Source organism: Leptinotarsa decemlineata, unplaced genomic scaffold (genome assembly GCF_025532065.1).
Source record: "Leptinotarsa decemlineata unplaced genomic scaffold, Ldec_3_MD MMD2_P_RNA_scaffold_2, whole genome shotgun sequence".
Classification (NCBI taxonomy): Eukaryota; Metazoa; Arthropoda; class Insecta; order Coleoptera; family Chrysomelidae; genus Leptinotarsa; species Leptinotarsa decemlineata.
This window is the reverse complement of record NW_027412529.1, coordinates 12,457,754-12,471,213: the sequence shown is the minus strand read 5'-3', so window position 1 is coordinate 12,471,213 and position 13,460 is coordinate 12,457,754. Positions and strand designations below refer to the sequence as shown.

The 13,460-nt window shown below is 34.7% G+C and overlaps 2 protein-coding genes across 2 annotated transcripts in view; one reads left to right on the top strand and one right to left on the bottom strand.

Annotated features, from left to right (window-relative positions):
- The window catches only part of Gyc32E (Guanylyl cyclase at 32E), a 211,426-nt gene that overhangs the window by 93,909 nt on the left and 104,057 nt on the right, over positions 1-13,460 (bottom strand). Inside the window, exons 6-7 of the mRNA XM_074183625.1 lie at positions 11,005-11,089; positions 10,393-10,545 (exon numbers count right to left, since the gene is read on the bottom strand). Coding sequence (XP_074039726.1) covers positions 10,393-10,545; positions 11,005-11,089 — 238 coding nt within the window. The remainder of the gene's footprint in view (positions 1-10,392; positions 10,546-11,004; positions 11,090-13,460) is intronic.
- LOC141485938 (uncharacterized) overlaps positions 1-13,460 on the top strand; it is a 171,191-nt gene that overhangs the window by 93,260 nt on the left and 64,471 nt on the right. The window lies entirely within an intron of this gene.

The window sequence follows — 13,460 nt, the reverse complement described above, 5'->3', positions numbered from 1 at the left end:
ATTTTCCTCTTGAGATCTTGAACAATTTTTGTCAATGAATCTGACCATGCCCAAACGACATTTTTTTAATAATTTTGTAAGAGGAGCTGATATTCGAGCAAAGTCTTTTATAAATTTTCGAAAAAATCCGATCAGACTCAAAAACTGTCTCACCTGATGTTGATTTTTTGGTATTGGAAATTTATCAACCGCCTCGGTTCTGACCGTAGATAGAGATACTTTATTCAACGAAATTTCGTAACCCAAATATGTTATTTTCTCCATCAAAAATACAGATTTTGACAGTTTTAGCGTTAGGCCATGATTTCCCAAAATTTTCAGAACTTCGTTTAGCTGAACTAATCCTTCAGTTTTGGATTTAGATGGTGCCTAAATGTCATCAAGATATAGTCTTATGTGAAACTGTCTTAAGGGTTGGAAAATTTCATTCATAAATTGTTGAAAATCTGAGGGACCATTACATAACCCAAATGGGGTCATACGGTATTCATAGTGATCCTCTGGCGTTATGAATGCCGTGTGCGGAATTGATTTGTTATCTAATGGTATCTGATGATACGCCGAAGCTAGATCGATACTTGTCAAATATGTGTATTCTCCTAAACTATCAATACTTTCTTCTATTAGAGAGATCAGAAAACTATTTTTGACTGTGATTCTATTGAGTGCACGATAATCGATGACCATTTTTTTCTGACCATCTTTTTTATCAACTAGTAAAGCTGGGCTTGAATAAGGTGACTTACTTTCCCGTAATATTTTTGCATCCAACAACTCCCTTACTGTTTCCCTGACAGAAACAGACAGAAAAACTGAATGTGCTTTCCCCAGGTGCTTCATATCGGACAACATACTTTTTTCATGTTTCACCAAAAAGTTTGTCAAGTTCCGATTTTTCCTGCACCGACAAAGTACCACATTTCATGTTTGACAACCAATGAGGAGTATCCACTTCATTCTGAAACGTTAAAACATCATCCACCCTATGGTAAATGATATTCTGATCCTCAGTGAAATTTGTTCCGATCAGAATATCATTTTCGATATTGTTGTCGTCGATTACGTAATACACAATTTTTAACGAAACTTCGTCAATTTGTGTTAAATTCTCCGTATAATAGGTCACTGCTTTTCCATTTCCAAAAAATCCAGACAATTTAACCATTTGTTCGTGTGGCTCGACCCTCAGCTTAAGTTTTTGAGCTACTTCCGATTTCATAATTGAACAGTCACTCCCAAAATCTACAAACGCCATATACTGATTGCCATCAATAAAAATTTTTTTGTAGAACTTTGAAGAGGGATGGTTATTTCGAATTAATTTAACTTTTTCGACTTCAGTGTCTTTTACGACTTTTCGTTTATACTGTTTATTAGAAGTAGATTTTGAATTCTGTTTTTCGAAACAACCATTCTCAGTGAGCCCTTTTTTGGACAGAAATTATAAATTTCAGTTTTGTGTCTACAATTATCCCGATGATGTCCGGCTCTCCCACAACAAGAGCAGATTTTTTCATTCTTTTCCCGGGCACTTCTATTGAAACATTTTGAACGACTACTACTTGGTACCGGCTGTTGCGAACGGCTCTTGCAGATTTCAGTTGCTACCTGTCTGTATATTCTATTTTTGAGGTACACCCCAACATGTTAGGATCCTGAATATTTGACGCTTCCACTGCCAATTTCAAATTATGATCATTTATTGCACCCATTATCAGAGAAACTTTGTCGGAGTCAGAAAAGTTTAATCTTAATTCATTGATTTTTGCCAAATGATTGAAATGGAACTCATATAATGAGCATCCTTTTGTTGACTCATGATTAGTCACCTCCATAAATAGCTCGTAAGCGTTTCTTGTACATTGAAATGTAGAACTTAGTAATTGTTTCCATTCCGCACACGTATTCTGAAACCACCCTAATTCACACTGTATGTAACTTTCACACCATGTTTTAGCTGTTCCCTTCAATTTATTTACTACTTGATAAACTATGAAACTATCAGACCAACCATATATACTTGCATTATGTTGGATAATATTGGACACTACCATATTCAGTGGATCAAACTCAGGCACAGCACTCGAAAGAACAATACTAAAGCTTGGCTGTACTTGCATATTTGCGGCATAGTATTTGAACTGACTACACTTACAGTTTGACTCCTGCATTTTGTCGACTCTTTCCGATGTCGACTCGATTCCTTTGGAGACTTTCTTGCTCTTACTGACATCCTCTTTCGTTTTCGGTTCCGATCCTCTTCACTGGAGCTGGAGGAGGATCTGGATGGATTGGGGCAAACGCCTCTTTGATTTTTTTCCGTGTTTTGACACCACACTATTTACACAGTTCACCACTTCTGATGTAGTAGGTTGGACAAGGTTACGGAATCAAACGCCTATTCATAGTATAACGATTTATTAACGACTCTTCTACTTTAAGTCACAAACGGTAATGAATCAATACTGCATTTCCTATCCTATAATATAATGTAATCTACACTGTCCCAGTCATCCCAGTGGACACATAATATATAACTCACGCTGCTCCGTCACTATTTCCATAAGGGTGTACTGCATTAATGTATTCTATCTGACTTTATAATTTCACTCACTCAAGAGCCAAATACCTAGTTTTTTTCAGTAAACAAATGAATATCATGACAGAGGTTCATTTTTGGTATAGGGTATTGAAAAATATGAAAATATACAGGATGTCGCTTTTCAAATAAGGAAGTTGGTATCAACTTCCGGCATAACCAGAAGTATTGGAAAAACGCCATTATTCAACCGTTTTGAAAGATATACATTTGCAAATTTCCAGGATATGAATTTTATTATTTTCCAAAATACGGCTAACCGACAGTCATCGCGCTGTACCCTGTATATAGACATAATATTATTGAGCAGGACAAATGGTACGTGATGGTAAAATCTTCCGTTCCAATATGCTTCATATGTATATATCCATCTATCATTCTATCAAAAACCGAAACGCTAAAGGGACAAGCAACGAAAAGAACTCTGAAAGGAGTTATTGGGTACCTTCAGTAAAAAAAATTGATAGAAAACGAAAAATGGAGAAAAAGAGGCCACTGAGGTCGAAAAAAAATGAAAAGAAATGAGAAAAATCTATGAGATATTGTAAATACAAACAAAGCAACCAGAAATGAAAAAAAGCAAAACGTTGAAAAGCTGAAAATGTAAAAGAAAAATGTAATGAAACAGCTTTCGCAATTAGAAATGCTAATACAACACTACCAAGCGATTTGAAAGTGGTTGACGATGTGATTTTGTTTGTACTATATCAAAAATGAAGACATATTTTTACTCAAATCATCACAAGTTAAAGGTTTCAGATGAATAGATTCTGAATAATTCGTTTTTATTTCTCAAGATCACCATATGACACATAACATTTGAACACAATAGTTGAACATAAACAGTTTTTGTTTTTTTTAATTAAGCAATTTACAAACAGTATGAGAACTACGTGGATATGTCTCAATTTCATTATTTTTCGTGATTTTGCTAAACCTAACCAGAGACATTGTCAGTTTCGGCTATTGATGACCTACCTGGTGACTTCTTATATCCTTTTTTGATGCACCTCGAAGCGCTGAAGTGAAGGAATCAATCTCAAATTGTCATTCATTTTCATGTTTGATGATGCCGTTATTTTCTGTCAATAATAATTATTCTTCAATACAACACTACTCTACTCCTCTGACTGATACAGAAAAAATAAAATTACATAAGGGTTCGAAATCTTGTTCGTGAACAAAATAAGTTATCGTTAGAAATTTCATTGACATAATTCTAATTCTTAACTGCTTGATATCAAACCATCAGCAGCACGTTTCCATCAATAAATGTGAAATATGTGTTCTGAAAGTATGAAACACATTTCATCAGACTTTGCGATGAAACAAGATTGTAAATCATCAACTTCCCTCCAACAAATGAATTTATGTTGCAAACTTTGTTTCATTCTGGAAAGCTTTGAACAGGAACTCTTCGTCCTTTCCTGGATATCCATGTCAATCTCTCGACTCTTCGATATTTGTGTAACAATATGATAAGTTTCAACTGTGCTTTGCCTGTTCTGTTGAAAATTAAGGTTTTTTCATCTCTTGATTATTGTATGTGAAAGATGCATTCACCTCAAAGTATACAAAAATAACTTCGTCGTTTACACAATCATGAAAAAAATTGTCAAAGTACATTTATTTGCTTAGAAGTCTGACAATTATGAGAATAGGAGTTCCATGGTATGGTACAAAGAGAAACTCAAATCTGAAAATATTCATGAAGCGAATACAAACCTTCAAATATTTTTTTGAATATTCAAATATTCAGTCTGTAATGTGACTTGGCAATGCGGTAAATAGTCTCAGATCTGAACAACTTGGCGCACAAGACGTTAATTTGGTTCTAACATACAGCACGAAAAAATGTTTCGTTTGTTTTGTGTTAAAAGAGTGATATTCACCAACATGGATGAATTGCTCAAGGGGGTGTTGTGGGCATGGAAGGTGACACTTTATTTGCATGTAGTTGATGCATTCCACGTGGATTTTGTTTCTTTTGTTGTCCCGTCTGCTTGGGTGCTTTTGACGTCATCGTAACAGATTTGTCCTTGTTCAGTGAGTTTCATTCACTCAACGCATTTCTTCGTAGGGCTGGAGCTAGAGTGGCACTATGCTAGTACATCCTTTGGTTTTGTGCACATTTGAGGCATCGGTATTATCTGTTGCAATTGAAGGCGGCATACCTGCAAAGTTGACAACGATGACAATCATATATAAGATGCTTAGGACGTTTCTCGTCAGATGATTGAGCGTGTTGTTCTGGTTTGTTGCAACAAAATATAACGGCCTTCCATCGGTTCTCATCTTCCAGATGTTCTCTAGTGTTTCTCTTCTAGGTCTAGAGTCTAGACCCCTGAGAACGAAAGCACGTACAACGATTGTTCGCAAAATCTATTCTATTTTAAATGACACTTGATATCAAATGTTACACGAATGGAATTGTTATTTGAATAAAAAATACTAATGAAATAACTTGAAGCTTTTATTGATTCCAAAGAGAAAAATTGTTTCAGAGTATTGGAAAATGGAACGCCAATTTACTATATATTATGCTGAAAAATAATCTATATACATATAGTTCAACTCAGCGATGAACAAATATTGTCATTCAATAGTCAATGGAATGTATTATTCGAGTAAATTCGACAAACGTTTCAATTCCGCATATAATTTTTACCTTTGAATAAAATGTTAGTTATTTACATGACTGTTGAATTATAATTAAACTTTAAATTCACTCTCTGAAAGTGAGTTTGGGAATAAAATTTCAATCAATATATTTGAATGACTGTCAAAGTTCTCCCATGAAACATTGTTGGTAATAGAAATAGACTTTCGTTTGTCTGAAAATATAGCAAATTAACATTCCATACTGAATACTTTTTTATGAATAATAAAGATTGTTATATTTCAATTTTATTGAAAGTGTTGAATATTTCCAACATTCACTTTAATGGAGTCAATTTAAAATTTGGCTACAACTTTTGTGCAAAATATTTTCGAACAAGTATCGTTTTATTTCATCAATCTTTTCAAAAAACTAATTTCTGACAAAGAATTAAATTTTTCGATGATTCCAAAAGTTTGTTGTACTCGAAAGATACATTTAAAACGATTGTTGATAATTTTAATTCGGCGCTGGTATCGAGCGGATTTATCAAGAACTTCAAGTTTTATATATGGCAACATGCTAGTTCATTTATAGTACGAAAAAACGCCGTTCAACCGTGGCGCCGAATAAAAATTATCAACAATCAATTTAATTCATGTATCACTGAAATTCAACAAACAAAATAATTCACTCATTTCAAAGGAATATGAATAATTGGTATTTTGTAAAAATGAATTGTTTTGACTGTTTCATTTAGGTGATACATGAATTAAATTGATTGTTGATAATTTTTATTTGTCGCTGCGGTCGGACGGAATATTGTGTTACTATCACTAAACTATCATGTTGCCAGATTTAAAAATTCAGCTTCTGCAAGAATCCGCTCAACGCTAGCGCCGAATTAAAATTATCAACAATCGTTTTAATTCATGTAACTATAGTTATCAACAAACAATTTTATTCAAGTTTCACAGAAATTGTAGTGAATTATTCGCTAGTTACAAATAAAAATATGTATTACAAACATTCACTTCCAAAAAGTTCAAACAATGAATCTATATTATAACTGTTCGCAACTTTTCATCAAACAAATTAATTCATGTAACATTTTAAATCAAGTGTCATTTAAAATAAAACAAATTTTGCGAATAATCGTTTTTAATATGTTAAGAAAATGCATGAATCAATTAAATTCAAACAAATAAATTGTTAGTTGAATGAATTGAGGAATAAATATTTGTGACAATAAAAAGTAAAACGGCGTTCCATAGTTATCGCCGTCGTGTCATCAATGTTTAGTTCAGGAACTGATCGCGATTTGAGTGTTGAAATTTGATATTGGTGCAGTTATGAATACTTAAAATTTTTGTTATCTGATCAAAATGTGGCGTCTTTAGACAAGTACCCATAGTGATAACGAGTGTGATAACAACGCAGACTTTTTCCAGTGTCGTGATTCCAATAGGTGGCGATAGTGAACAATGCGAAAAAGAGATACCAGTAAATAAGATTCGGATGCATTTGAATATTGAAACAAAAAGAGTATGTGAAAATAATATTCCAAAATTTGATGAGAAGGTAATAGAATCAACTGAAGAAGAAGTATCTAATATTACCGAAGAAGACGAAAATATAGCGGTACGGAGAAATAGTGATGGTGAGGTAACATTATTTTATAACAGCACTTTTTCCCCTGCGGCTGGCTCCTCAGTTGGAGTATCAAAAAATTTGAATTGAAGGGGTCATATTTTTAGGAGTGATTAATTTTTGGGAAAGAAAGTTTTTGGCTTTCTACTACTCCATCTTGATACAAAAAAAAAAAGGATGAGGGAATCTTCCAAAGAAAGGAAGGAAGTAATCAATTTGAAAATAAGTAACTCTATACATGGATGTGTAGATCATGCAAAGAAGTAACTTTCAGACACAAACTTAAAGAAAGTCCTCCTGAAACAGCTACTTTCATATAAACATTGAATTACACGAAAGAGCCCCTTTTATGCTCAGTGTGGGTTCCCCAGTTAGAATATTCAAAAATCATCCGTTATTGCACATGAACAACATAAAACGAACTCTCATACGAAATTTCAGCCTCAGAAAATATTGCAATACGGAGAAACGGTAATGAAGAGGTAACTTTATTTCTTGAACGCGCCTTCCCCCCCCCTCCCGCGGCTGGCGCTCTAGTTGAAATATTCAAAAATCCTTTTTCATTGTATATCTATGACATAAAACTAACCTACATACAAAATTTCAGCCTCCGAAAATATAGCGGTACAGAGAAACAGTGATGAAAAAGTAACTTTATTTTATAATTGCGCCTTTTTTTCGGCGGCTGGCTGCTTAGTTCGTATATTCAGGAACGTTTTTTTGTTGTACCCCTACAACATGATACGATCCTTTATACAAAATTTCAGCCTCTGAAAATATAGAAGTACGGAGAAACAGTGATAAAAAGGTAATTTTGATATGTAAATGCACCCCTTTCATTTCAACGAGGGGCGATCTAATTGAAATATTTGTAAATCCTCTCTCAGTGCGCATCTAAGACTTAAGACGCAACTTTATACCAAACTTCGGCTTCCTAGAACTCATCAATACAGAGAAACACAGATGAATGATGAGTGTTAAGTGACTTTCGCGTTTATAAGTCAGGTACCTCCAGGTAATATGGCCATGTTAAGGTATTTTGTGCTGTAAGCTGGAAGCTTCACTGATATTGAATATCTTCTGGTCAAGGTAATTTTCTTTAAAAATTTACCAATTTATAACTAAAGAAAAATTGCAAATATTTTCCGAAGTAAACAGAAAAAAAATCGACATGAAAAAGATAGATAGCTATCCTTACCCTAATATACCCTGTATATTAGGGTAAGGATAGCTATAGTGCTATTTTATGACTGAAATTAAAAAAATCACAAAAACATTTATTCATTGACTCAAGAGTATTCAACCTCTGAACATTATAATAATACATTTATTTATTATCCTCGCAATCTGGACACAAAAAATTGTTTGCTTGTTTTATGATTCAGACCAACGCACTCTTCGTGCACGTACACGTTGCAGGAAGTGCACAACCTCATGTCAGCCTGTCGGTCTTCAGCACAAAACCAGGATTCTTTATTTTTTTTCTCACTAACCAACTTCTGAGATTGGATGCCCTTGGAGGTTTTTTTAAAATTGTCATGGGATGTTTATGAGGAAGCAAATAGATCTCTTGTTACAACTTGAGCTCGGCTGTTAATAGTAGGTTTCCTAGGTGTTTTAGCTTTTATTTTTGCTGCATCTGGAGTATCAAGCATTTCTGTGAAAGAAACGTTAATTTCTGGACAATCACTGTGATTTTCCTTTTCCGACTCTATAATTTCATTATCACTTGAACCATGAACAGTAAATTCTGACGAACTGGAGCTAGTAGCTTCATCAGGGGTTAGTGACCGCCGCCTTATTTTTATCCGTTGAGTACCCGTCCTGGTTAAACGGGTAAATACCTGTCGATGAAAATCCTGCCTCAATATTCGATGGAGTCATTGTCTTGTCCCAGAGAGTTGAAAATATAGCCCCAAAGCGTTGTTTCGTGATTGCTCGGTCTCTGTGGTTGACGAAATATTTCTTACCTCGTCATCCCAGTAATACTCAAAAGCTCGAAATACTGCTTTGTCCATCGGCTGGACATGAGTTGTATTACTGGGAAGGCAATATAGCGTTATCTCATGTTGTTCAGCTGTTGTCACAGCTATGATGACATTTGGCTCCATCAAATATTATTAAACAAGGACCGTCAGCTTTAAATTTAGCAAAATGCTGAATCCACAGTGGAAATGTATCAATATTCATGCTACCTTCAGTAGTCATATGAGCAACCGCGCCTGGGGGTAAAGCGTCTGTCCATTAGGGTTTCATACGCTTTCCCTTAAATAATATCATGGGAGGTATTGCCGAACCGAGAGCATTACCACATGAAACAATTGTTAAGTTTTTTTCATGCTCATTTGCAACAATATGAACTCTTCTTGCTCCTTTTTTTTGCCAAGACTTTCTGCTGAAGTGAAGGCTCAACCAACACTCCTTCTCACCAACATTATAAATCCTCTCTGGTTTATGAATTATGTCCATATGCCTTAGTATTGACTCTAACTTAGTAGAATGGTCCTTTACTATGAATTTATTAAGTTTATGAGCCCTTGCTGGGTTTAAGTTTTGTGTTTTCTGGGCCTGATTTGTGGATTGCGCTTCATAAACCCGCGCAGCCAATACCGACCAGCCATTTCCTTTGTTTCCAAAAATGAATTAGAAATATTATTTGCTCGTGTGTATTGATATACGCATCTTCTAAGTACTCTTGCAGTAAGTGGATATCCAATTTCCGAAAGTCGTATAATTCTTTGGACTAATTCTGTTTCCTGGTTTTTTGTAAGAACCGTTTTACGTCCTAAAACACTTTTTTCTCGCTTACCTTCTGATAAATATCTTCTAAGTATTCTGCGTGGAATCTGAAACCTTGACCTTGCACCATTGACTGCCATACCATCTGCTACTGATTCAATATAAAATATATTATTTCGCTTCACTCTTTCAACAACGATGTCAAAGGAATGGCGACTCACTAGTAAATACCACGTTGTAAACTGCCGTGTAGCTATTATTGACATCTAAAGTACGTTGCCCATACATGATAATAATAATAATAATAATAAGGTTTATTTGGATAAAATTCAACATTATATCTTATAAACTATGTAGAACAAATAAACAAGGAGAGAAACCGCAAAGCCATTGGCTGTCCGCGGTGAGGGTGGTTTATTAATAGTTATTTTATTCCTTAGGTATTTTAAATTAAAATTATGGAATACAATGTAGGTTGCAAATTTTTAACATAGATAAAATTGATGCAGTAAAATTAAAAATATTGTTATAAAAATATAACAATAGTAAATATAAATCATTACAATACTAAAAGCATATTATAGATCATTAAATTGAAAGAGTACTATAGAATCAGTAATAATGATACCTTCTTTAAATATCAGATTGCCGCCTTTACGGAGTTTTCTGTAGGAATATAGTAAGTGGGCAACTTGGGCATATTGCACTGCATGACCATATTACCTTCAGGTACCTTATAGATTTTCCAATGTGAACAATTGCTAAGTTTATCATGTACTAATGATGAGTGATCATTCATACTCACGTCATAACCTTGAATAGAATGGTAAGATCTGTTGACAATTTTTTGAAGAACAGCTGTACCGTTTCTGGGATCTTCATTGTTCTGGAAAACTTCCGTAAGAGCTCTGGCATATATCAAAACCGCGTCATACAAGTATGCAGCTTGGATTGGTACCTAAAAAATGAATTATTTTTGAACTTTCTCTGTTGATAAATGGCATGCTAAAATATCAATAATAGGAAAATGATATTTCATTCTTTTTTACAGAACACATAATGTTCAAATATGAATATGAACAAATGAATAAATTTAAGACGTATCTCATAATAAAATATGTCGTTATAATACGTCATTCCGTAATTTACTTAATTTTCACATGTAACTTAGTAAATTATGTATTATACTGATACTGTAATGTGGTATTTGAATCTGAAAAAACATGAACTTTGAATTGGCTAACATATTTGTTAGGTCCTGTTTCCTTTTGAGATGCTTTTTTTCAATTTATACCATGTCACTAGGAAGAGAATAGACGTCTATATTGAAATTACTCGTCTTTATGTTGCCTAAATTGATTTTTTTCATCAAATTGTTTCTTGAATCGAAAAATACTATATTTCTCTATAAACTTACCGAAATGCTGTCAAAAATTTTATGGTGATATGGAACACAGAAGGGAGGTTTTGCTGAAATTGCTTTGATTTGCTCACAAATGAATCTGAAATGTAAAATTATTTTTTAGAAACATACACTAACCCTGAATTTCAATGAGGGATTATTTCAAATGTTTTAATAAAATATATATAGGGTTTTCCAACCGGAGCTTCCGAACTTTGACAATTCATAACAACCATCTTGTTGTAGCTACATCTGTCAAATTATTTGTCATGTATGCATATAACATTCACCAATACGTGCAGATGATGACATCATTTCATCAAAAGGGGTGCTCTGTACGGACAACGTTTCGCGTTCTACGCCCATTTTATTCGCAATGTGGTGGATAAATTTCAGTCTACTGGTTCAGTAAACGATCGACCAACACTCGTACGTCGATGAAAAGCAAGATCTGCCGAAAACAACGCCGCTGTCTGTCTCGGCCTTCCGCAGACCAGAACATGGTGAATTTTGTGTCGTGGTTTGAGCCGGCATTCGTACGACTAACCCAGGAACTGGAGTTGAACGACCATACAAAACGACGTGTGTTTGCTGAATGGGCGCTGGAGCATTTGGCAACTGACTCTAGTTTTCATCGAAAAGTCAAAATAATTTTTAGCACTGAGGGTGAATGGGTACGCGAACAAACACAATTGTGACGACACCAATCATCATGAGATCCAAGAGCGTCCAATGCATCCCAAAAGAGTCAATGTTTGGTGTAAATTTTGGGCTGGCAGCATCATCGGTCAATATTCCTTCAAGAACGACTTTGGCCAGGTCATCACTATCAACGGCGAGCACTATATGACTACCAACTTCTTCTGGCCTGAATTGGATGATCTGGATCTCGACACCAACGACATGTGATTTCAACAGGACGGCGTTACATGTCATACAGCTCATGCCACATTGGATATTCTGCACAAGCGATTTGAGGGCATAGTCATCCCACACAGACACGTGTTTGCGGCTTTTGGCCTCATCAGCGCGGTGCAGCTAATTGCAAAGATGGACAACAACTGGGTAACAAAAATGAAAGACATCACATACGCCAGGTGTCACCAACAGGTGACAAATGTGCGGTTAGCTCCTGTTTGTGACACCGTGCATATGTGAGGTTTTTCATTTTTGGCAACCAGTTGCTGTCCATCTTTGCAATTGGCTGCACCGCACTGAAGAGGTCAATAGCCAGAAACACAGGTCCGCGGTTTGCCCCCATTTTTTGAGTGTTCTGTCCACGAATTTTCCACTTTTGATTTATATCAAACACACTCGATAACATCTATATCTTTGTATTCATATCCTGTACCCGGAAGTTACGCCGGTAGCTATAGCTATGTGGTGATGTTAGGTGATGCCTGGAAATGCTAGGTCTTCTAATAGAAACCACAAATGTGCGGTTAGCTCCTGTTGGTGACACCGTGCATATGTGATGTTTTTCGTGTTTAGTTAACAGTTGTTATCCATGTTGCCCATCTTTGCAATTGGCTACACCGTGCTGCTGAATGATTCAACTAATTTTCCTTTATTTTCAGTATTTTAATATTAATGTAAGTCACAAAAAGGATTTGAAGCTTTATAACTTCTATTTAATTATATGCGAGCGCTTTCGATAGCTGGTCGATCTATCATCATCTATAGATGGTGATAGTACATTATTATTGAAATTAAATTATTAAAATTATTATGAAAATAAAATTATTCGTTTCTGTATATGGAGATCTAGTAAACAATAAGAGATAGAGTGTCTGTTGAATCGTGACCAAGATACGTGACCAAGATTCTTATTTTAGAGACCTATTCAATGATGTAAAAAATCGAATACAGCTCTTTTGATTCTGGAGATATACAGGAAAAACAAAAAAATCCTCAATTATTTTTTGCCTTTATCTTCTTTATTCGCATACATATTGAATATCTGTCCACAGTTTGCTATTGGCACTTGATGTGAGGTATCAGAATATGTTCATGGATCTTTTATATAGGGTGTCATCTGACTTGGGCCACCCCCATCTTTGAATTTTTAAATACGACCCTGTAGTTTTGTTGTAGTTTTTGGATCGTAGACGTTCACTTCATACTGATAAATTTAATTTTATTTTATATTTCGGGATATTTCGGTAATATTTGATTATGATTGGGTGAATTATTCCCTTTTAAATTACGGCCCTGGAAATTGGTTGACTGAGTTAAATAAAAACACATTAGCATCTTTCACGCCTTCCTATGTACCGTAGAGTTTTCAGGGAGTTTTTTTATTCATTTTTAGATACCTATTCATATTTTTTCATATTTCCATTGCTCTGAGCGTTTTCTACTATTAACTTCGAATAAGAAAATCTTTTATGATTATCTGAAACATATCTACAACAAAAATATAATATATGTGTTTGTATGAGCAGAAAAAGAAATGATGGCAATAATATCAT